Source organism: Camelus bactrianus, chromosome 5 (assembly GCF_048773025.1).
Source record: "Camelus bactrianus isolate YW-2024 breed Bactrian camel chromosome 5, ASM4877302v1, whole genome shotgun sequence".
In the NCBI taxonomy this organism is placed as follows: Eukaryota; Metazoa; Chordata; class Mammalia; order Artiodactyla; family Camelidae; genus Camelus; species Camelus bactrianus.
This window is the reverse complement of record NC_133543.1, coordinates 95332963-95356216: the sequence shown is the minus strand read 5'-3', so window position 1 is coordinate 95356216 and position 23254 is coordinate 95332963. Positions and strand designations below refer to the sequence as shown.

The following is a 23254-nucleotide window of genomic DNA, read 5'->3' as shown; positions in this document are numbered from 1 at the left end:
AAGAATTCTACACCGAAAGTTTGACATTGGCCATCTAATTTTTCCCGAGGGTGGGGGACTCTTGAAAAGTTTTCCTTGATGGAAAAATTTTTTTTTCCTTCAGTAAATATATCTTTACTTTTTTAAAAATGCGAGACAATAAGCTGTGAAGTACCTGCTTTTAAAGAAAAACAATTCTAAACACCATTTCTTTAAAATCAATATAGGAACCACCGACCCGCTTCAGCCAGTTTCCAGTGCTTGGGCCAGACCTGGGCCAGCAGGGGATGTGATACACATGTATCTTCGTCTCCTGAGCCACCAGTCTTCTGAGCCAGCTACTCCACTGTGGACTGCCATGGTTCCACTACCGCCACCAAGGGACACTGGGGTGTCCTCAGGTGCTTCTGCTCTGTTTGCAGAGCCTCCTTCCCGTTCCCAGGGACTGGCTTCATGGTGATAGTGAAACCCGTGCTTTTCAAATTCACCTCTTCACACAGAACCTCATCTTAACAGCATCACCTTGATGCATTAACGGGCTCCATACTGGCATATTTCTATACTAATTCTTTTTAATAAATAAAATAGCCAGCGCAGTGACTCCTAGTAACATTTAAAACTGAACATTCTTAAGAGGGAACTTAATTAAAATGTGCTTTTATATAATTTCTTTTGAAGAGTTTTTCTTAATCTAACTTTTAAGATTCTCTAGAACAATTTTTGCATAACAAACTGACTTTCATAAAAATTTTAAAAGCTAAACACAAAAATGATTTATCTAACATAAATAGCACCTAAATCGGTGCTTCTTGATCTTGAATATGCATACAAGTCACCTAAGATTTATTAAAATGCAGATTCTGATCACTATCCCGGGATGAGAATTTGTGGGGCTAACAAGCTCCCAGGCCACGTCCGGGCTGTAGGTCCTCAGACCAGTGTGAGCAGCAAGTGACCAGAATCATCTTTAATGTAACAGGTGCAATGTACATGCTTCAGAGAATTCCAAACTAAAACTGTTTTACACTAACTTCAGGTACAATTACTATTACTGACTCTTACACTGCTTTCCGTGTTCTTCGTGCCCGAGGAACTTGGAAGTATTTGCCACAAGTACTCCCCTTCAACACACACCCCATCCTTCAACCAGATGCTGTGGGTGCTTCAAATAGCTGCTTCTCCATCAATATGGAGAACCCGCAAGGTACAAACGCCTCTCCCTCCTGCTTCCTTTGACTTCTGCTCACCCTCAGCCCTCAGTCTTTAAATTCTGCTATTCCTTCAAGGCTGCTCCTCCTTTAGGCATGCCTGAGATCTCTCCTACCTCCGGAACCCTCTCTCCCTGCCCTTGATTTGCACTTGTGTACCCATCAGCCTTCCCCCGTCTAGACACTCAGCTCCTCCAGGGCACTGTGGTAGAGCGGTTCTGAACACCCGCTTCAAGAGCTGGGTTCAGAGCTCGGTTCTGCCACTTATTACTTGAACAAGAAAATCACCATCTTAGCCTGTTTCGCCCGGTAAAACAGAAGTCATTCCTACACAGAAGGCTGTGAGGAATCTAGGAAGTAATGTTTAAAAAAGACTAAGCAAAGTGGCACCAAATTAACACCAACTACATGGAAGCTACCGTGACAACGACATCAGCATTTAGTGTAATTTCCTTCTCGCGGGCAATTCTCAAATATTCCTGGAAAAGTCAAAATTGTTCTACATTTTAAAAAATATTTTAAATAGGAGAAGCTCAAAATATTGGAAGTCTGAATGGCCCACTAGGATTTGCAAGTTCCTGTAATCTAAAATTCCCACAGCTAAGGATGTTGGACATTTGATCTGAAAGGCCTGAGTAATTCCTCTCCTCTCTCTTGAAGGAGTGACCCAGAAATACTTAATAACTGAAAAGAACAATGAGGCTTGAAGGAAATGTACTATTCCAAAATCGTAGTGTATTTTACAAATTTACAATACTCTTCTGTGGTAACTTTATGGAAATGTATTCTGAATTGTTATTTATAATCATAAACATTTCAATGTTTAAAATTCTATGATTCCATGACATTTTATTTAGCTCCTTCATCAAAACTTTTCTCTCTTAAAAACCTTAAATTTTACTGCAGAAGGGAAGACTGCAGAGATAACAGACGAGAAACTTGCAGAACTGGTAAAAGAGAGCAATCCAGAGTCCAGAAGCCCATCAAATTCCAAGCACAACATAAAAATAAACACCCACATCCAGACACATTGTAGTGAAATTAATACCCTACCCCGCTCCCCATTAGCCATTTCTACGTGTAGCAAATCCAGGGTAGGGAGAAAAGATAAGCCTGTGAGCCTGAATAATGATCAGTTCAGCTGGAGGATCTGAATACGTAGTCCTTCTCTAACTGATTTAAAGAAAAAAATAATTACAGAACCAAAAGGAAAATTGTAGTCCCACTACTAATGAGGTTATTGAGCCTTAAAGTTAAATGCCATCATTAGCAACAGAAAAGTCTCCCACAAATGAACTCATCTACAAAACAGAAGCTGAGTCACAGCCACAGAGAACAAACTTATGGTAACGGGGCAGTTAGGGGATATAAATAGGGAATTTGAAATTTGCATCTCTTGGGGAGTGACGGAAACGTTAGCTAACTTGATTGTGGTGTTGGTTTCACTGGTGTATACACCTGTTTATGTACATCTGAAATATATGTAGTTTACTGTACAGGAATCATACCATAATAAAGTATTAAAAGAAAAAAAACAGCAAAGCCGACAAAAAAAATTTGGAAAGTCCTCCATTGTGCCTCTGTAATTCCAAAACAAAATAGAATGTAATAAATAAAAATACAAATTTAAGTGACTGAATTAATATTTGTAAGTTAACTTTTTAAACAACTCATAAATGAGAAAATCTAACTAGTAAGTCATAGGGAAATTAGCCCCGCCAATAAAAAAAGATGAGGTCTTATTTCATATGCCTTAAACTAGCAAGCGTTAAAAAGAACTCCCTCTGACAGCTGGAGGTTGGCCCACATCTCTTTTTGGTATTTGTGAAAAATAAAATAATCCCTTTAAATAGTAATTTAGTTGAAAGAATAAAATGTTAAGCGTTACAAGCCATTAGTGTGATTTTAGAATTTATTCCAAGAATTGGTAGAAGAGGATATTTTCTGGATGGTACAAACCACCACACATTTAATAAAGGGAATTTCTATGAAAAAAAAATAATTTACTCCAAGAAATAATACAAATGAAGGTTATACACAGCAAGATATTCAGTTAACATTGGACTATGAAAAATGATAACCATGAAGACTACATAGCAATCAATATAAAAGATGTTTGAGATGTACCAGGTTCTTAAGATGTACATTCTTCACTCAGCAATTCCATTTCTAAGAAACGTGATGCCAAATCCCAAGTGTGCAGAAGTACAGGTAAAGCTTCTGATGCTGAAAAATTGGAAACAATCTCAATGTTTATCGTAAGGATGAACTTCATTGGAAGAGAATGAGGATCTATATTTAAAATTGAAAGGAATCCATGATATATTGAGGGAAATGTTACAAAATAGTTAAGCATAGCATGACTCCATTCTGAAAGAGGTCTTTGTATTTACTTACACATGGAACAAAATCCAGAAGTACTTGCTTTCACAATCAGGAAAAACAGTATGTAGTTCCAGTGTGGATGAAAATTATGTGGGAGAAGTACAGTATTAAAAATTAACTGGTTATAATCACAATGCAAAATTTTATATGGGTAAGTAAAGAAAAAAATATTGGATCATTGGGGGATAAGTTTTGAGTTTTAATTCCGTTCATGTTTGTGAAAGTGTTTTGTTTTGCTTTGTTTTAAACTCACACTCTTCTTATTAAAACTACTGGAACCAAGAGCTTCAAGGTAGAAATCTAACAGGAGAGGATGAATCTTAAAGTCAGGCAGAATTCTACTCCTGCCACTTACTAAATAGCTGTGTAATCTTGGCCAAGTAAATACCTAAAAGCCAATTTTCTTGTGACAAATTCTGCCTGGAAGCAGCTGTGGCCATTAACTGCTATTATATGTGTAGCTCACAAAGTTGGTAATTAACAAATAGTGGCCATACTATTAAACTGTATGTTGCTGATACTTGATATTTTCAACTTACGAATACACCAGTTCAACCTAACAGTTGTTACCCTAAAATGGTTAATTCCAATTTCCAAAGCTAATTATTCTCTAAACATGTATTCTAAATGGCTGATGGGAATCATGTCTGACCCTCTGGAAGAGATCTCACTTTACAGCTGAGTAACTGGAAGCATCTAAATTACTTGCTTGAATGCCAGCTAATGGCAGAATTACAAGACCAAAACACAGGAAACTCAACTCTGGGTTAGTACTTTTCTGAGCCCTAATCCTTAAGTTCAGTAAAAATTATCAGCATACTGTTTAAGGAAAAAAAAAAAGAGCTTGAATATTTCCTCATTAAATAAGTGAGACTAAAATAAAACTCGTTTTCCCCCAGGGGGAGGGGAGGGGACAGTTGTGGTGGTGATGGTGGAAATACTGATTCTAAGGAAAGTACATTTCCTTCCAGGTTCTGGTGATTAATGAAAATAATTTAAACAACAAAAATGTAAAGAATAATTGGGATAGATACACAAAAAATAATAGGGACTACTACCAGGAAATAAGATGAGGGGTGTGAAGGACTAAAGATAGTTCCCTGTTTGTCTTTTAAATTTCAGTAGGTAGTAGAGTAACTAAAATCCAATTACAAAAAAAAAAAAAAAAGACGTAAAACCAAGCTAGACCAACACGTACTTCAAGAAAAAAGTCATCCTCTGTGGGAGAAAAAAAACTTAATATTGAAAGTTCAGTAATGAACATGTGCTTTAAAATTTTTTTTTGTTGGGGGGGGAGGTAATTAGGATTGATTGGTTTTAATGGAGGTGCTGGGGATTGAACCCAGGACCTCTTGCATGCGTAAGCACACACTCTACTACTGAGCTATGCCCTCCTCCCAGTAAATACGTGCATTTAACAAATGGACGTTTTGTAACTTAAAATGCAAAAAAGTAACAAAAGCTGTTATCAATGTGTAACTATGGAACGGAAAAAGTCAGAAGCAGGTGCATGAGCTGCCTGGCAGCAATAGCAATGATGTGCATTACAAAAGTAAAGGTTATTCTTCCAATTTTCCAGATGTCATCGTATTCTGTGACAAAGGAAAGAGGCTACTTTCAAATGGTACACAAATTCAGGAGTCTTTATTTTGAAAAATTTCTTCCAACGGTATTTCACAATGAACAAGAACTTAACCAAATTTATCTACCATAAACTTGAAACGAAAATTGCAATCAACCTGTTTTTGTCCAATACCCAAGGCCACCTCCTTCATTTAAGACCGGTCTTCATAAATCTTGGCATATTAACACATCTTCCAAGACATGCCCTGCTGATTAAAAAGGGCCTCATTCTTTCTTTCAGATTTCTCAGTAAGTTCTCTCTATTCCTAGCCTTAAGTGCTAAGATACTTTATCAGTTATCAGGGCTGATGTTATTTCTCATAAATTATTTTAGAAAGCAAGTCCTATCCTTGACGAATGGTAAATACATGTTAAATTCTATGGACTCTAACCTTGTGAGGAATGAGAATCTGAACTTTCAGTTATTACCCAAATCTTTTCTAAGGCAAAGGGAGCTAATTTTGAAGGAATAATGAGTAAAACATGTGGTTGTGCCCAAATGCAGATTTTGCCAAGCTAAATTTTATGTTCTCACCTCAAAAATAAAGCATATCCTAAACTAATGGAGACAAGGAAAGGCACGATACCAAGTAGTAATAGAAAACAGTCCCAAAATGCACTTTTAGAAGCTCCAACGGTCATGAAAAATTAAGGTGCAAAATAGATGGGAACTTGTGCAATCTTTCAATGAACTAACTGAATGCCTTCACAGTTCAGTTAAAAAGCACAGGATTTTTCAAATATCTTATTTTAAGACAGTCAATCTGAGGGATATTTTTCCTTCCTTAAATGGAAGAATTTCCTAATGGGAGCATAAGATCATACTGAATCAGCAGGTGAGAGTCAAAATTCAATGATGTCTATTTTATTGAGTTTACAGTCAAGCAGAATCAAGACTAACCTTCATATATGCAAAAGGATATTCTCATTTTAACAATGTTTTTAGTAGAAAAAATCTATAAACATATTCTTTAAAAGGGAGATCCATATAATGAAATCTTGGAGCCATTAAGATAATGAGTTAGAGCTGGATGTGGTAATATGGAAAGATAAACCACGTTAAACAAAGAGAACCAAGTTACAAAACCATACATTTAAAATAAGGGAGGACAGCGAGAGGCGTACATATATATATAGAGAGAGGTATATAAAATAAATGCTAACATTTCTGAAAGATGATACAAGAATACAAGAAACTACATTTCCCTGGGATGTGGGAATCAAGTCACAGGAAGGAGACATACTTTTTCACTTTATACCCTTTGTATATTGCATGATTTTAAAAATCATAAACATGTTATTATCTTATGGTAACATATAAAAAAACCTTTAAAGTCTTTAAAAAACCTGATTGTACCCACAGCATTCGATGAAACACTGTATAACATCAATTCACAACCCTTTGCTACCTTCTACTTCATGGTCATTTAGTCAAAATTAGAAGGCTCCTGGGGTGTCTGCTGCTTCTGTCCCTCCAACTCAAGAATGAGGGGAAATGTTGAGAATTCAGTTTAAAATTAACTCTCATTGTTTAAAACTAACTTGGATAACATCTATTCAAAATTCCAAAGAACCAATTAAGAAATTAATCAATGGGCATCTGAATCACCAATTAAAATAATTCATCCAAGATCACTTTTCCTTGTTACAGAAGCCTCAACCACTGCCCTCTGTTTTCAGTAAACTCCAGAGCTGTGTGAGTTGAACAAGCACAGATTTCAAAAATACAGCTAAACATATGAATTCTTATCCACTGGCATAAAATATGCAGACCGCACAGAGGCTATCAGGAAAGGAAATACATTTTTGGCAAAAGTCTTCACCAGAAAATATCATCATAAATTTAAGTCCTTACAGGACTCCAAAATCAGAACAGGTAAAAGTGGCGTAAGAGCCCTTCTGTGCCTACTCAGATTGGCCAAGGCCAATTCAAAGAACTTAGAACGCATCTGAACACTTGAGGCTCATACAATTGGGAATGGTAAGCTAGTGGCTACCTTGAGAGTATGGACACCCTTCAAACTACACAAAATTCAAGTTTTTAAAACACTGCAATGGTCAAACAAAACACAACTGCAGATAGAATTCAGAGTATATGCCATGAATGTGCAACCTCTACATTAGCACAAGCAATAACTGGACTTTTTAAAACCAGGGTTCACAATATTTGGGTCTTTCCAAATTAAATACCTCGGTGCCCAGAACACTTCTAGAAATAAACTAGTGTCCCAATTCTGGCTGAGTTAACAGCAAAAACCAAAAGGTTCTTCAAATACTGGATACAATCACCAAATAACCAATAAATTCAATGAACTGGGTTGTGGAATTACATCATCAGTGCTGTGCTGGAGTTAGCCTGCAAAGAGACCGGTGACTCGCTCTTTCTAACTTCAAGTTTAATAACATCAGACTGGTAGGTGAAATCAGCCATGGTGAGAGTATTTATACTACAAATGTCCGTAAACACTACAAAACAGGGCACTTTTTCATGAGAGAAAAACATTCACCAGCACAACACTGGATTACATCTCGGTCATATATTCATTTGTTCAAATACATAACAAGAACTTTACTAAATGACATACTATGTGTTAAAATAGACAAAGAAAAACTAATGAGGATAAATTCAATACAACAGGCTAATTTAAAAGTTGGACCGTTTCACAAAACAGAAGTCACTGTGATACGTCAGCTGTCTCTTTAGTTTAAAACCTGATTCACTAATTACCCCACTGATTTACTAGTAAAGCTTAAATCCTAGAGAATACTTACTGATTCCATCAAATTATGAATGGAACCCAAATTAAAAATGGTTACATTATGGAATATAAGATATAGAAGAAAGCAACTTTCTTGGAATTTCTTAAGATTTTAAAATTATCTTGCACATAAATGGCACATTTTAATCCAACAATAAAATATGTGCTCCCCAGAGCAAAAGCTCTGTCGTTGGCCTACACCTTGCTTCTTTCATCCTTAAAGTCTGAGTCCACTTGAAGGGCTATATAACACATGGAAAGCACGTAGCAAGCTTCTGACATACTGAAAGAGTTAAATAAACCCACATCCCATAATACCACCATGTTACTGTGAAGTCATTACTTTTAAAAAAACCCCTTCATAAGGTCCCCTAGAGGGTAATTTCTGATACAAGTCTGACACTGCAAGAGGAGGCCAAAGACAAGGTAAGCGCCGCTGAACACAAGTTAGGGACAGGAGCGCAAACGTATGGACAAACAGGCCCAAGCAGCAAGGCCCACGCCTGCCTGGGGATGGCACCGTTTCAGTGTGCCAAAGTAACAGTGACAAAGCCACAGCTTGTGGTGCCTACTTACTGTAAACTACTTTTCAAATACTCACTATGTCTTCAAGAGAATTTTAAAACATTTTGTTTAAAAGAGAAGCAACAAGAAGTGCTCCCCTAAAAATGGACAAGGCATTAAAAGCCATGTGGGGAGAGAGGGGAGGCTTGCAAACCTCTTTCTTAAGTAAACACAGTCCTATAATTATAGCTGACTTCCTGGAGGATAGTGATTTTTGTTAGAGAAATCCAACTTTTATTTTTAAAAATGTATGTGTGTGTGTGTGAGTATACATACACAAACAGAGCTAAAATTCTTTAACTATAAACATGGGAGAAATAAACTATTCTTCATTTCAAACTTTTCTTCAGCAAGGTGGTTTTTTAAAAATAGCTATTTGATAGTTCCCACAAAACAATTACACCATTTCTAAGTGGTCAGAATAGTAAATGATTCCAAAATAAACACCAAGTCAGAACTCGCAATATCCTTTTTAAAAAAAAAGGAGATATTCACCAATTTCATCATTATTGAAAAGCTTTCAAATAAAAATAGAAGGAGGAAAACCCAGAAAACAATGTTGAAATTAAGTTTGCAATTTCAACTGGAATTTTCCCCACTAAGCCAACAAAAACACTTAGAAGTTTAGGGAGTAGGATGTTTGCCCTACAACTAAACATTGTTGTTCCAGAAACACAGAAATTTAAAGTGTAATGCAGTGGTTCTCAGTGTGTGGTCTGAAGACCCTTAAGGGTCCCCCGAACCCAAGGTCAAAACTATTTTCATACTACTACTGAAATGTTGTATGTCTGCTTCACTCATGGTTTCACAAGTGCACAGTGGGCTTTTCCAGTGCCCACAGGCCATATGATACAAAAAGAACTGCAATGTGAAAACAGTATGAGAATCCCACTGCTTCTATTAAGCCAGGCACTAAAGAGATGTGCAAAATGTACAATAACGGCATTCTAAGTAACTGTTTTTGGAAAACAGTTGTCATCCAAAATGGTATTTATGTTAACATATAATGAGTTTATTACTGTTATATTTAAATGAATAAGCATGTTTTATAAATATGTCTTATTAATTTCCAACATAGCAAGTTCTGATAAATATAAGTTACATAAACAAAAGCTCCTTAGGGATCCTCAATAATTTAAGAGTTGATGGTCCTGAGACCAGAATGTTTCAGAACCCCGGGTACTGTGACAGGGTGAAAGCAGCCACTATCTCTCCATTTTTCCAACGGACAGGCACTGCGCCAGCCAGGGGAGGAGGGGCACCTCACAAGTAAAGGGAGCACTGAGATGCTTCTTCAAATTTACAGAAAGAATTATTTTATGGAAGAAAATGATTACCTAATCTCTATTTTCACAAAAATGAGAGTAAAACATGCCTTTAAACTATATCAGTAAAGTCTGCCACCCTAAAAGAAAAGACAATTTTCTTTCCTGAGCAAACACAGGAGAGAAGATCAGATTCAGCCAGTACGTCAGGAACTTGAGTCTTCATTCTTGTCACCTTTGAGTATTTTCTCCTCTTCAGCACTCAACACAATTCTGATGGTCTATATAAGACCAGAAGCAAATCTGATACAAAAGTCTAACAGAAGATTTAAATCCACATTAAAGCTGAATCACTTTTTACGCTAACATTTTGATTTTATAAGCACTCATTTAAAGTCAATAAGAGTTCCCACTTAATTACAAACTTCAAGATTTACCCAGAAAAAAATAGTCTTTAAAATTATTTTAATAATAACCATTTAATTTACTTATTTCTTAGATGGAAAGCCTGGTAGGTTGATTGGGTAACAGCCTACAACTGTATAGCATAACTTTGTACATGAGTTAATTGGGACCCAATACAATCTAAAACATAAAAATTCAAAGACATTTCTTAAGTATTCCCTCTATGAGAAGGAGTCTGAAAGGAGACCCCAAAATGCAGAGACAATTCAAGTATACATCAACACACACCCAAACCTTTGCAGCATTCATTTAATTCTAACAGAAGAGACATACTGCTCAGAAAAGGGGCAGAAATTTCCCAGTCTTCTTGCTTATCAGAACAGTTCAGACAACCATACATTCAGCCAGATATGCAATGAACAATGTTTTAACAAGTCTAAAACTCGACACAGATTTTAATATAGTATGAAAATAACTCATGTAGTCACCACTGGAAAAGGTACTCAACATGAATGCATGATGTTTGAGGAAACTCATGTTCACCTCTTTTAATACCGAAGCTTTAAACACAGTTTTCGTCATTCTAACAAAACTTTCCAAACATGTATCACATATTTATATATGTGATTTCACCTTTTCTTGATGACACAGAGTTACAGTAATAGACAACTATCAGAAGATGATGTAATAGTGATGTCCTCTAGGCTGGGCGGGCTGTGCCTACACTAACTGGTCTTCAACAGTGTATGCTCTTCACAGATTTTTCTAACTCCCTCCTTTCAAGCCATCATTTCTGAACTGCTAATCAGCTATGGGCTGGGAAACCTATTCATCAGAATTTCACATAAGAACAAATGCATGAGCTCTAACATACAAACTTTGTGACTTAATGTGGGCTGCTCAAAGGCATTTTTTTAAAGACTATTACAAGTTTCTCAGTTGTGTTCTGTTTTGATAAGATTGCTAGATTATCACTGGATGAATGAGGCATCATATAAATATTTAAACAAATTCATTTGAATATTAACATAAAGATATAACTAAACATTAGTATCACTGCCTTTTCAAAGTATACTATAAGATAACACTGGGTTCCAGTTTCTTTCCCCCCAGAAATGAACATAAACAAATGTCCTATTAACATCAGCTTGTCCAAAGGAAAAAAAATTGAGGTGCAATCATGTCACAGTTAACGCATGTCTGCTTCCAATACATTCAAAGACAATATTTAAAAAAAAAAAAATCAAGTTAAAATAAGCCTTTTGCAGTCTGAGAATTCAAGATACTTAAAAAAAATTTGTAAATACACATACATGCAAATTCTTCATATATACAAATTTTCACAAAATTAAGAAGTTGCAAAGAAATTAGAAGGATTATGGTGAATCTAACAAGCTACATTTAAATGCTTTACCACTGACATATTCCTGAATATAGCAGTCATAGTAGTTTTAATAAATTTTCTACATGGCCTTTTTATAAAATTTTCTCTTTTAGACATAAAAGTTAGTCACTAGAAGTCTTCTGAAATTCTAATTTAAGAATTCAAGATGTTCTCAATTCACTACTCATATTTAAGGCCACTTTGGTAAAGGCATTGCAGCAAGAACACAAAAACAATAGCATATTTTCTAATATTTATTTTTTTCACCTGCAAACTGTAGCAAAACATGATCAGCTTCATTATGCAGACAGGTATCCCTCTACATTTTTAAAGAATTTAGGCATGTATAAATAGAAGAGCTCTTTAGAAAGGAAAAATTCAAGAATGAATAAAACCTTCCAATTTTGACTTTGTAACTTTCCAGTAGCAATGGTTAAAGTGATTTTAGGTCATTCATTCCAAGATATATGACAGCACCTTAAAAGTGGCTGATCTATTTCCCCAGTAACATTTCTCACATAACAATGTGTTAAAGTTACAAATACTGATATGCACAAATAGCTAATTTCTAAGAAAAATATGTACAGTACTGCAGCATAATGAATGTGGTATCTGCAATAACTTAATATTAGCCAATTTGTAATATACATGATACCGCTACTTTCTTCTTCTTCTTTTTTTTTTGCCAATTCACAGGTTAAAAGTTGTTACTGGAGCCCTCTGTTCTGCACATATTACCTGGTGTTTAATGCACAATGCAGGCTTTTTAAAGACTTCTCTTGTGTTTAAAGCTAAGATCAGTGAAACAAGACAACAGTGCAAGAGGCGGAGAGATGTAATGTGACCACGTAAAAGTTCGTCCCATTTAAGTGTCTGTATAAGGCTATAAGAAAGGATTGGTTGATGAGCTTCCTGTTGGAAATTGTCCTGTTGGTGCACCAGTCTAAAGGAAAACATAAGACAAAATAAACAAACAGACAAATAAGAGCAGTGTGTGGGGGAAATATGATATTAAATGTCATTTAATTAAATTTTATTTAATACTTAAAGATTCTATGATTATTGACAATGATATTTATTCATTATTGTCATTAGCAACATACTGTAATAAAGCTATAGGTATCAGGCACTGTGCTGTGCCTTTTAGAGCCATTATTTTACATGCTCCTAATAGATTCTAAGAATGGACTTGGCCCTAAAAAATGCATTTATGATTCAAACCAAACCTGACTTAACATCCCTTTTTCACATTGTTCACTAAATCTACAGCCTTTCATAAAGCATTATTTCAACAAGAAAGCAGATACATTTCATGTATAAAATAGCTTATTTACTATCAATGCTTTGATCTGCAACTGATTAACGTGTGTTTCCGTAAGTCAAAAAGGGACCATGCACAATGGCTACCTCAGTTTGTACGATCCATCACTCGACTACCAAAGAGCATCTAGGAGGAATCATATCCTGCTCCTCCCAATCTGAAAACGATGCAACAGCTTACACCTCACTTACCATAAAAGGATTACTAGACACTCCAGCAGCTGCAACTTGACCAAAAGGGGTTACCACTGGCTTGCTTTGTCCAAATGCTGCAAAACCTGCACCTTATTAAAACAGAACCACCAATTATAACCCATACCTTTAAGAGACGATCTGCTGCTTATAAAGCTTCATAATGAGTTTCAGAGAAATTCCTACCAGGGTAACAATAATAAAACATCACTCTTAGCTTGTTGGGTCTCATGCCCTTTCAAATAGCAAACTTCCAGTGGCACGTCTTAAAAGAGCTTACAGTAACTCTCCAGAAATGATTCATTCCAGTTTGTCTCAGCTACGTAAACTGCTGACAAAGGATTTAACTAAGAGATGAGCTTGTGACTGAGAGGGGCTGTGAAGACAACACAATGGTTTCTATACGAACATCACAGTACTCCTTAGGAAATGTTTTGTCATTATGGCTCTGTCGTGGACCATATTTCCAAACATTTTTAAATCACTTTTAAAAAGAAAATGTGTTAACTGTAATTCAAGAATAATGTTCAAATCCAGGGACTTCAAACTTTGGCAAATGAGCAAAATGGGCAAAAACAAACAAAATAACAAAAACTGGTCTCTAGTGAATCTTCCTAAAAACAAGTAATAAACTAACCACAACAGTTACCTATTCAGAAAATTAGTCTGTCACTTAAAAAAAAAACTTTTACAAAATAGCAGAAACAATAGATTCTCTGATGTAAAACACACACTCTATAAAGTTTCCTTTTAACATCAAGAGGCATATTACAACACAGAAGATAAATTAGTAAGAAAGACACTGGAGATTCTGAGAAAGAAGGTGCTATTTAGTCTCTGATTTCGCCTAAATCTGTAATCTAGTCACAAAAGCTTACTATATCACTCAATTTTCTGAGGCCCAAATAATCAAAAGCTTCTGTGTGTGTGTGGTAATAAACATTCAACACGTAATGCTACAGCATTCTTTAGATAAGCCTTTCAGCCCAAACAGGTAACTTAATGATACATAAAGGATACCTAAAGTTCACTTACAGATAGCCAATGTTAGGTCTTACCATTGGGCTGTTGAGAAAAAGCTGTCTGCTGAGGGAAAGCCGCCTGGGCTGGGAAGGCAGGCTGCTGGAAGCTGCCGCTAAAGCTGGTGGGAAGACTATAGGGAGCGGGAGTACCGAACCCTGCCGGCATGCTCATTGACGCAGTGCCAAAGGTCGCTGCTGACAGGAGAAAAGAAAGGCTGGTCACTTACATACAGAAGGGTAGGTTTTATTGCTCATACTCAACATTATACAATAGGTATCATCTACCTTGAAAAACAGTTGAGATGTATTTTAAATTCCAAAACTCCAACAAACTTTGTAGTAAGTTTTAGCACCATACATTTAAACATAATTTATAAAATTTGTTCTCCTTAAACCCAATGATCAGAATGAAACTATTTGAAATCACAAGGAAATTTCTCTAAGTAATTAAAGTTTGTGTCAAAGCAGCAGTCTACTCTTCAAGCCCATCATCAGGCAATTCACATGTATACTAGCGTATGCATTTTTACGTTTTGTTCTACTGCCCACAGTAAATAGTCAAATATTTCATTGTATCTAGTGAACTGTCTGCTATAATGTAATATATGTGTTCCTGGAAAAAAATGTAAAACCTCTGCAAAATAGTTCACTAAAAATAACAATACTTATAGGAGAAATAGGGTTAGAGGCAGGCCACAGAAAACCTATGCAGCTTTGTAACCAAATTAAAAAAAGGGGTAAGGATCCTAAGGAAAACAGTAGTACAATTTATAATATACGAACTACTATTACTTTTTTGGAAAGTAAATGAAGACTGCTTTGGATTAGGGGTAAAAAGAAGGTTAGGACTGATGAGTTACAGAAATTGGGGCAAGCTACTCAAAGATTGTAAAGGAAGTGAAATAAGCATTCTTAGAAAAGACAAAGAATGCAGGGTAAACGACACTGTGTCCAATATAGTACTGCTCCATGGCTCACTATGTCCAGCCACTACTGATGGAATAAAGCATTGACTCACAAGTTGGGGAAATTCATGTGTGAACTAGAGCTACATATACAGTATGCTGCTGTCACTCCCCCATTTACGAATTACTTTATGAACTAATTCACATTATATAAAACATAAAGTAGAACAACGTATTACTTATTGCTAGTAAAGATTCAAAACAGAACCTTCCAACGGTATGTTCCAGGAAAGGCCTCAGTGAACTAAGAGCCAATAATGTTGCTTTTAATACAGAGTACTAGTAATTACAAAGTGAGACATTTTCAGCATGATGCTATCAAAAAACATAATTCACTGAATTTCCTGATTTAAAAAAATTTACCAATTTGATCACTGATTAAAGGCACAGAAATTAATACTAAAAAAGCTACAAAGAATTATCTTTTATTAAAAAAAATCATGTTATAGATGTTGCCCAAAGTAATCTTCATAATCTTAATTTTTAAAACAGTGCAATTTTCCTCAAAGGACCTAGTTAAACTGTCAAGTTTTAAATACTACTTTTTATTATTGATAAGAGAAAAGGGGAAATAAGCCACTGGGAAGCAAGTGAATTAGACTAATAAGCACACTGCAAAGGAACAGGAGGGCTTCGTAACAGACAACAGGCACTGACATGGCTGACAAACAGCTTTTTAAGAAAGCACTAAAAAGCAAAAGTTGGATACAGTTAAGCAAAACCAAACTCCATGGAATAATGTGGTCAAATGGTTTGGTACATTGAAAAGGTGTCACTCAAAGTACTATGAATTCAAACTTAAGAAAAATAATCGAAAAAGCTATTAACATTCTAATGTGACCATGTGTAAGCAATACAATAGCTTTTCAGCATTAAAACATAAATCACCACAAGATTTTCATGTAACTTTAATACAATGTATTCCCAATGCCACATATCCATGCCCACTCCATTTTAAAACATGGAAAAACTTAATTCCACATGCAGGGATCCAGAACACTAGCAGAAGCTTCCACAAGCAGGTAGACAAATCGCCACACAAATCTAGGGATCAGCTGTGGCCACCTACCAAAATGAGCGTGAGGAAACACTTGAGAATGCATTGCTCCAGAAAGGCCTTACGGAAAGCCACAGAGAGACCAATGTCAATTAACTTATGAATAACCATTGTCAAAATAAAAGTAGATTTGTTTCATTGAAAAGTTCTAAAATTAAAATGTACTATTACAAAGTGGGTAGCATAAAAATATGTAATAAAAACACATCCACAGTCTTTTTATTTCAACTATATTCATGACACTAATATTTACACTGTTTGAAATAAACGGGAGATTAGAGTAATACCAGAAAAACAAGCATCAAATGAAGAAACATTTATGAAGTCTACCTGTTAAATAAATGTCACCTTTTTTTCATGTGAAGATACAACTGTATCAATAAAAAGACTTTTCTAGGCCTCACGAGTTACATTCAAAAATTCAGAGGATCATCTAAAATGATCTAGTATCTACCTTGAACGTCTAAAAAGCCAAATCCTGGAGGAAGTACCTAAACAGTGTTTGTTTTATTTACAACTCCATACATTAACCAGAAATGCGTAACGATAACTCAAGTGAACTAATTACGTATCACGAAGGGGAGATTATTCAGTGTAGCTCACCAGAAACGTGAGCAGCACTGTCAGTTTAAAACATTACGGCTGAGAAGAGAGAGAGAAGAAAAATACATCTTGTGCAGATCTTACCTGGCATGCCTGGGGTCAGACAGGTTACATATAAATGAATGTAATTAATAGAAAGCAAACTTAGGTTGTTAAGTACTAGAACTGTCTTATGTCTGTTTTAGCGATCTGCAGTGCGACTGTTTCTAAATTATGCCTATGCATTTTAAATTAGCAAAATTAACCAACTGAATTTGTAGAAATAAAGCAATTGAGACACTAGAGCAGTTGAGTCTTAGTTCTGTCATTTTCTAATTACAGGATATTATTTAACTCTGTAATAAGCCTCAGTTTCCTCATTCACAAACAGGGAGTGAAGGGACAGGGATAATAAACACCTACTTGGCAAAGCTGCTATGATTAAACGTGCTACAGAGTAAATATCCAATGAATATATTTTTTTCTTGCTAACTTAGAAAGATTTTTTCAATAGCATGTTCTAAATTCAATAAAAGGTTATTAATTGAGGGGAAAGGGTTCTGTGATAAACAAGTCTGGTCACTGTGTTTATCGCCTTTCTTAGAGAGCAGTAAAGGCTCAGAAATTCTGCATTAACGATACCAGTTTTGTCTAACCCAGCATTTACCATGTATTTGGGTACAGAACCCCTTCCATGGAGTACTGATAACAGCATCTCAGGACACATATTCTACAAAACACACTGGCAAAAACTGACTTTTAGTCAACAGTGATTGTTAACCCAATATAATTACTGCACCTCAATCTGCAACAGTGATGCCCTGGCTAAGGTCCAGTTCTAGGCTGCTGTAACAATATTTTACACTTGCTTAAACAAGCTTTTTTGAGATATAATTCGCATATCATACAGTTTGTCCACTTAAAATAGAATTCAGTGTTTTTCAACATATTCACTTGGTGTACAACCACCATCACAATCTAACTTTAGAACATCCTCCCCACCCCCAACTAAAAGAAACTCCAAACCTACATTCCCCTCCCGATTTCTGTCTATAGATTGGCCCCTCCTGGACAGAGCATATGAATGGAACCATACACTAAGTGGTATTCTGCCACTAACTTCCCTTACTGAGCCTAATGTCTTCAAGGTTCATCCATGTTGTGCCATGGATCAGTACATCGTTACTTTTTATTATCAAATTCCACTCTCATCTCCATGCTTGGGCTTCCTCACCTGAAAAAAAATGAAAGCTCTGACTGGGAAGTGGCCGGCACTAGATAACTTCTAGGGTCCCTTTTCAAATACTAAAATTCAAGGATTTTGTAAACTTTCAGCTAGTATATGTCTTTATGGACAAACTATTTCATCTACTTTATATTCACTTCAGTAATAAAGAAACCTTATTTTCTGATGTTCTTCACATGGTGTCTTTATAATATATACCTTTTCCAAAGCTTATTGTTCTGTAATTTATATTTATTTCTTACCTGTCGCTCCTCTGGCACTGGTCTGAAATGGATTTGTAGAAGATGCCACAGAAGGACCAGCAGCAGCAACAAATGGATTTGTGGAAGGTGTAGCTTTAAAAAATTATAAAATACACTATAAAATCCTAATACATTTGTGTTCAATTATTGAAAGTATTTGTTTACATATTTATGAAGACAGAAAACTAGAGCTTTCTGATAATAAATTGTTGCTTTAATTGTCTTCCGTTATCCCTAAGAAAGACCTATACTACATATATTTGGACTCTGTAAAAACTGGTGTATGGACCAGAAACACATACCTCCAAACGGAGCAGGCACACTTGAAGAAGCAGGCTGGGTCTGTGCAGAAGCACCCACTGGCACTGTTCCAAAAACATTACTGAAAATAAATATTGAAAGAGTTCATATTTTAAGGAAAAATAAATACAGCAAGGGTAATCTAAAGGTTGTCACAGAATGTGGAAACAAGTAATATTCAACATACTATGTATCACACATCAGTTCCTAAGTCTCAGGACTCATTTACGTTCTGAAAAATCACTGAGAACCCCAAAGAACCTTAAGTTGCTATATTTACCAATATATATAATACATCAATTAAAATATAAATTAAAAGATTTTATTCATTTAAAAATAACAATAAAGCCGTTATATGCTAACGTAAGTAGCACTTTTATAAGTAACTATATTTTCTAAAACAAAAGGAACTTAATGAGACTGATACTGTTGCAAATCTCTTTAATGGCTGGCTTCACATAAGATCAATCTGCTGTGATACATTGTTTACATAAAGAAAAACTGGCCTCACATAGTTTCATAGTTGAATAAAACGGAAGAATTTTAATAGCTTTTTCAGATAACTATGGATATTTTCCTTGATACCATACCAAAAATGACAGTGACAGTTTCCTAAAGGATAGTTGCATTATGGAATTTTAAACTATATTCATGAAATTTTATGTACCCTCTCAAAGGACTATCCACTAGTCTACCTTGCACTTTAAATGAATCTTTTATTAATTTTATATCATTTGGAAAAAACCTGACACCAATCTTCAAAATGTCAAAACATTTCCTTATGCAAAATAAAAAAAAATTATAATCACTAATAGTATCACCCATCTCATCAGAAAAGTAACGGGAAGCTTTTAAACTCATGATGGCCAATTAATTTTCTCAAAATTCTAGTATTTGCTTGAGAGTGTGTATTTCATCAGTTATTTTCCTTAAAATGACAAAACTTAAAATTTCATTTCTGAGAAACTGTGTACCAAATATCCGTATCTGAATAACCATGGTTGTCTATAGTCACACTTTCAAGGAGAAAGTGTTCCATAAGACAAGTGGCTGGTTCATTCCACAACTCAAACAACCACACAAACTGATTTTCCTCAAGACAGTTTCATACTTCAATATGCAGCAAAGCTACTTGATGAGTATCTTACTTCAACACACAGAAAATTAAGAAGATATATTTAAGGGTCAAGATTTAATAAACTAATTCCTTCACTGCTTCATTAAGTATATTTATAATAAAAACTACATCCAAAGAACTCCTAGGTAAAACTGAATGTGTGACGGTGAGGAATGCAACGACTACTAGATGTCTACTTGTACAGCTTGGTGCTACAGCCATAATTCATGCTAAGGCACCACCAAGTTTTACCTGCCATTGTTTTTGCACCATCATACCAATGTCAATTATTGAAAACACAAATAACCTCTCAGAATTATTATGAATTTAGTTTTAACCTCAAAGACCCCTTGAATGGGTCTCAGGTACTTCAAACATTCCAAGGATCACACTCTGTGGACCACTTACGTAGTATACTGTGGTCCCAAATAAACCATTCTGTTATGTATACCTGTCTATGTTTCCAGATTTTATCGCCACCGCGCTACAGTTCACTATTACACATGCCTAGTGCAGACAACATTAATAAGGCAAAAAAAACATAAATACTCTAAATTTTATTCTTTGGGTTCAACTATTCCCATCTGCCACACAGAAAATTTATTACTGGAGGGTGGGCTCAAGTAGTTACTGTTAGAATCCTATTATTTCTCTCTGGAAAAGGTGCTAAAGGGAAATAAAAAGCTACTCGGATAACAAAAAAAAAAAAAAAAGGAGACAATATGAAGGAATGGAAAACTCAGAGATGGTTAACATTGGATAAGTCACCTGTACCTCTGGGCCTGCTTCCTCAACTCAAAAACGAAGAACTCAAAACTAGAAGTTTTTAAAGATCTAATGTTGTTAAAATGTGACAGACTTCCTGCTGCTAAGAATTCCTTACACCAGATACATATGAACACAGTAACAAATAAGTCTATTTATAAATACCAGTATGACAAAAGAGATATAGAATTAGTCTTGGGTTCTGGTGCAAACACTTCTAAAAACCCAGGCTACAAGACATTACCTTCAGTGTTTAGTCTTCATGACTGAAAACTATACCTTAAAAGTAAGTAATTTTATAAATGGATTCTTTGCTGAGTTATATACAGTTAAATATGTATATAACTGTCCATTTCGAGATGTGTACATACTCTTAATTACATTTTAGTGTTCAAGGAAGAAAAGTAACAAAACCTTCAATTAACTAAAAAGATAAAATTATGGCAACTACTCAAGGATTATATTCTAATTAAAAAATTTAAACTCAGTTTCCTCAAACTTACAAAAATATTTAAGTATCTTTAAATTAGGCCCCAAATAGTCTAGTCATTATTTAACATTATTATTCAGAGTTGAAAAAAAGCTCAAAAGATAACACACAAAGCAGGAACACAGACTAAGACAAGGTACCTGCTAGCATTACTTGTCGAAGTGTATGCGTTACTGGAGGTGGCTGCAGAGCTGAAAACACTGTCCAGTTCTGCCAGGGCTGCGTACTTGTCTGAAGATGCACTTGACTGACTGGGAACTGAAACCACAGAACCAACAGGAGCTTTGCCTGTGGTCCCAAAGCCACTACCCTGATCACCACCTGCAAACAAACAAAAACAAATTACATCAAAAATTTTAACTTATGCTTTCAACTTAGCAAATACATCTGCAGTGAAACACGTGTAAATTTAAAACTGATTTGGAGCTAAGCAAATAAATGGACATGATTTTAAGAGTCTTACCTAATAAATAATCTAGAAAATACTGGACAAGATTTGTTGCTATACATACCACTCTGATAAAGACAAAATACTGTTTCTGAAACAAAAACTAATACCCAGTACCAATAACATGTCTAGATTACACATGAAGAAGAAATTCTCTGGAGTGCTACGTTAACATCTGCAAGATGGGACATCTCATTCAAGTGAACATATATATGTATCATAAAGTGCTGGACCTATGTGAACAACCTATTAATGACCTCATTTTCCCAGAGTTGTTAATGAAAGAATTAGAGATAGTAGTAAGAGGAAATATTTACAGAACACTTACTATGTGCCAGCCACTGTTCTAAATGCCTTAAGTGCAATAACACATATAATACAACTCTGTAAGTTCAACGCTGTTTCTATCACCCTTATATTGGAGGGTAAATGAGAAAGCAAGCTCTGAAATCAGGAAGCAAAATCTAGTCTGAAAGTAGACCCTTGCTGTTCCCCACTGCACTATGCACTATGCAAAATACCAGTCTTACACCAAAACTGAGTATCAAAATACACTGTAAATGTCATGTTTTGTTTTGTCTTTTAATAAATACCAAAATAGTAACAGAAAATAGTTGTAAATTAATATATCATAGAAATCACCAAATAATCCTCCAATCAGCTCTATTAATAAGATTTCTTGGCCCTTTATGACCTTAGAACAATAAAGCTTTCTAAGACAAAAATTAAATTTTTGTCAATTATCTTCTTTTAAAACTAGAAGTTTACAAATTAGTTTCTAGGCCTTCCATTGGGTATTCAGATCCAAAATGTGCCAAATAGCCATGAATATTTAGTGCAGACAAAATTTCTACACAACTAAGAAAAGTGTAAGATCCTCAGATTTAACTAAATACAATCAAATTTAGAGAACTATTTAATATGTATATTCAAATTCGTTTGTTTAAAGCTCGATACCTTGCCCAGCACTGAAGATATTGTCTAAATTAGCGAGTGCAGCGTATTTGTCTGTAGTCTGTAGACCAGCTTTGCTCGCTGGAACTTTACTAACAGCTGATGCTGTTTGATGACTCTGGGAAGTACTGAAGGTTCCAAAATCAGCACTGGAGGATTTGGGGAAGTTATCAAAATGAGCAAAATTAGCATTTACTGATCCAGCACTTCCACCTGTAACAGAATAAACAGAAAACTTGAAATTGCTAGACTTTTTCCAATATCCTTTGATAGAGTATATGATATTTTTTTCCTAATTTAAGTGTTCTATAAGCAATTCTATGTTCTTAAAATTAAAATCTGGCAAATGGCATTCAACTATAATCATCTACACATGACTTTTTAGAATTTGCAAAACCAGATTTTCAAAGGCCCTGGCAGCACGCAGGGCAACAAGTCTCCAGTGTGTGACTCACAGGGGAGCGTCTTCCCACGACCTCGCTGGGAGCTGTTACTCTACAGGACATTAGCTATATACCACAACCTTTTATTAGTTTTCCCTAAAAAAAAAAAAAACTAGGTAAGATGTAAAATATTTTACACTACAAAAGCTTTTTTAGCTCCAATGAAGACCTGGTTGAAACAAATCTCAGGGCAGAGATTTAAAATATGTAAGAAGCACTATTTTGATCCAAAATTTCTTAAAAGGTGGTCTTTGAGCTTTAGACTTATTTCACTTGAAGAGCTATTATTTAATTGCACACAGTAATTTAATGTAAACATAATACCACAATCTTCAGTAAAATTATGCCCTGCTATATAGTTCAAGGAAAAAATTACAGCACACAATACATAATTTAATTACTACATCAACTTTATCCTGCGAAGATTTTAAAGACTGTTCTGTATTTTAGAGTCTTCCCTAACGTATCACCAAAATACTAAAATTAGTATATATTCAGTCTACGCTTTTGATCCTATACTTCTGATGTTGGTTCTTTAT

At 35.3% G+C, this 23254-nt stretch overlaps 1 protein-coding gene across 13 annotated transcripts in view; it reads right to left on the bottom strand.

Moving 5' to 3' along the window:
* Window positions 1–6044: 6044 nt before the first annotated feature.
* AGFG1 (ArfGAP with FG repeats 1) overlaps window positions 6045–23254 on the bottom strand; it is a 70308-nt gene continuing 53098 nt past the window's right edge. For 5 of the 13 annotated variants that reach the window (XM_074364423.1, XM_074364432.1, XM_074364429.1 and 2 more), the window contains 8 exons: window positions 22276–22485; window positions 21011–21191; window positions 18501–18580; window positions 18199–18291; window positions 16141–16188; window positions 14143–14301; window positions 13085–13176; window positions 6045–12515 (listed from right to left, as the gene is read on the bottom strand). In XM_074364423.1, coding sequence (XP_074220524.1) covers window positions 12456–12515; window positions 13085–13176; window positions 14143–14301; window positions 16141–16188; window positions 18199–18291; window positions 18501–18580; window positions 21011–21191; window positions 22276–22485 — 923 coding nt within the window. In that variant the 3' untranslated portion in view covers window positions 6045–12455. The remainder of the gene's footprint in view (window positions 12516–13084; window positions 13177–14142; window positions 14302–16140; window positions 16189–18198; window positions 18292–18500; window positions 18581–21010; window positions 21192–22275; window positions 22486–23254) is intronic. The other 8 variants (XM_074364426.1, XM_074364433.1, XM_074364430.1 and 5 more) reach the window with 5 other exon arrangements.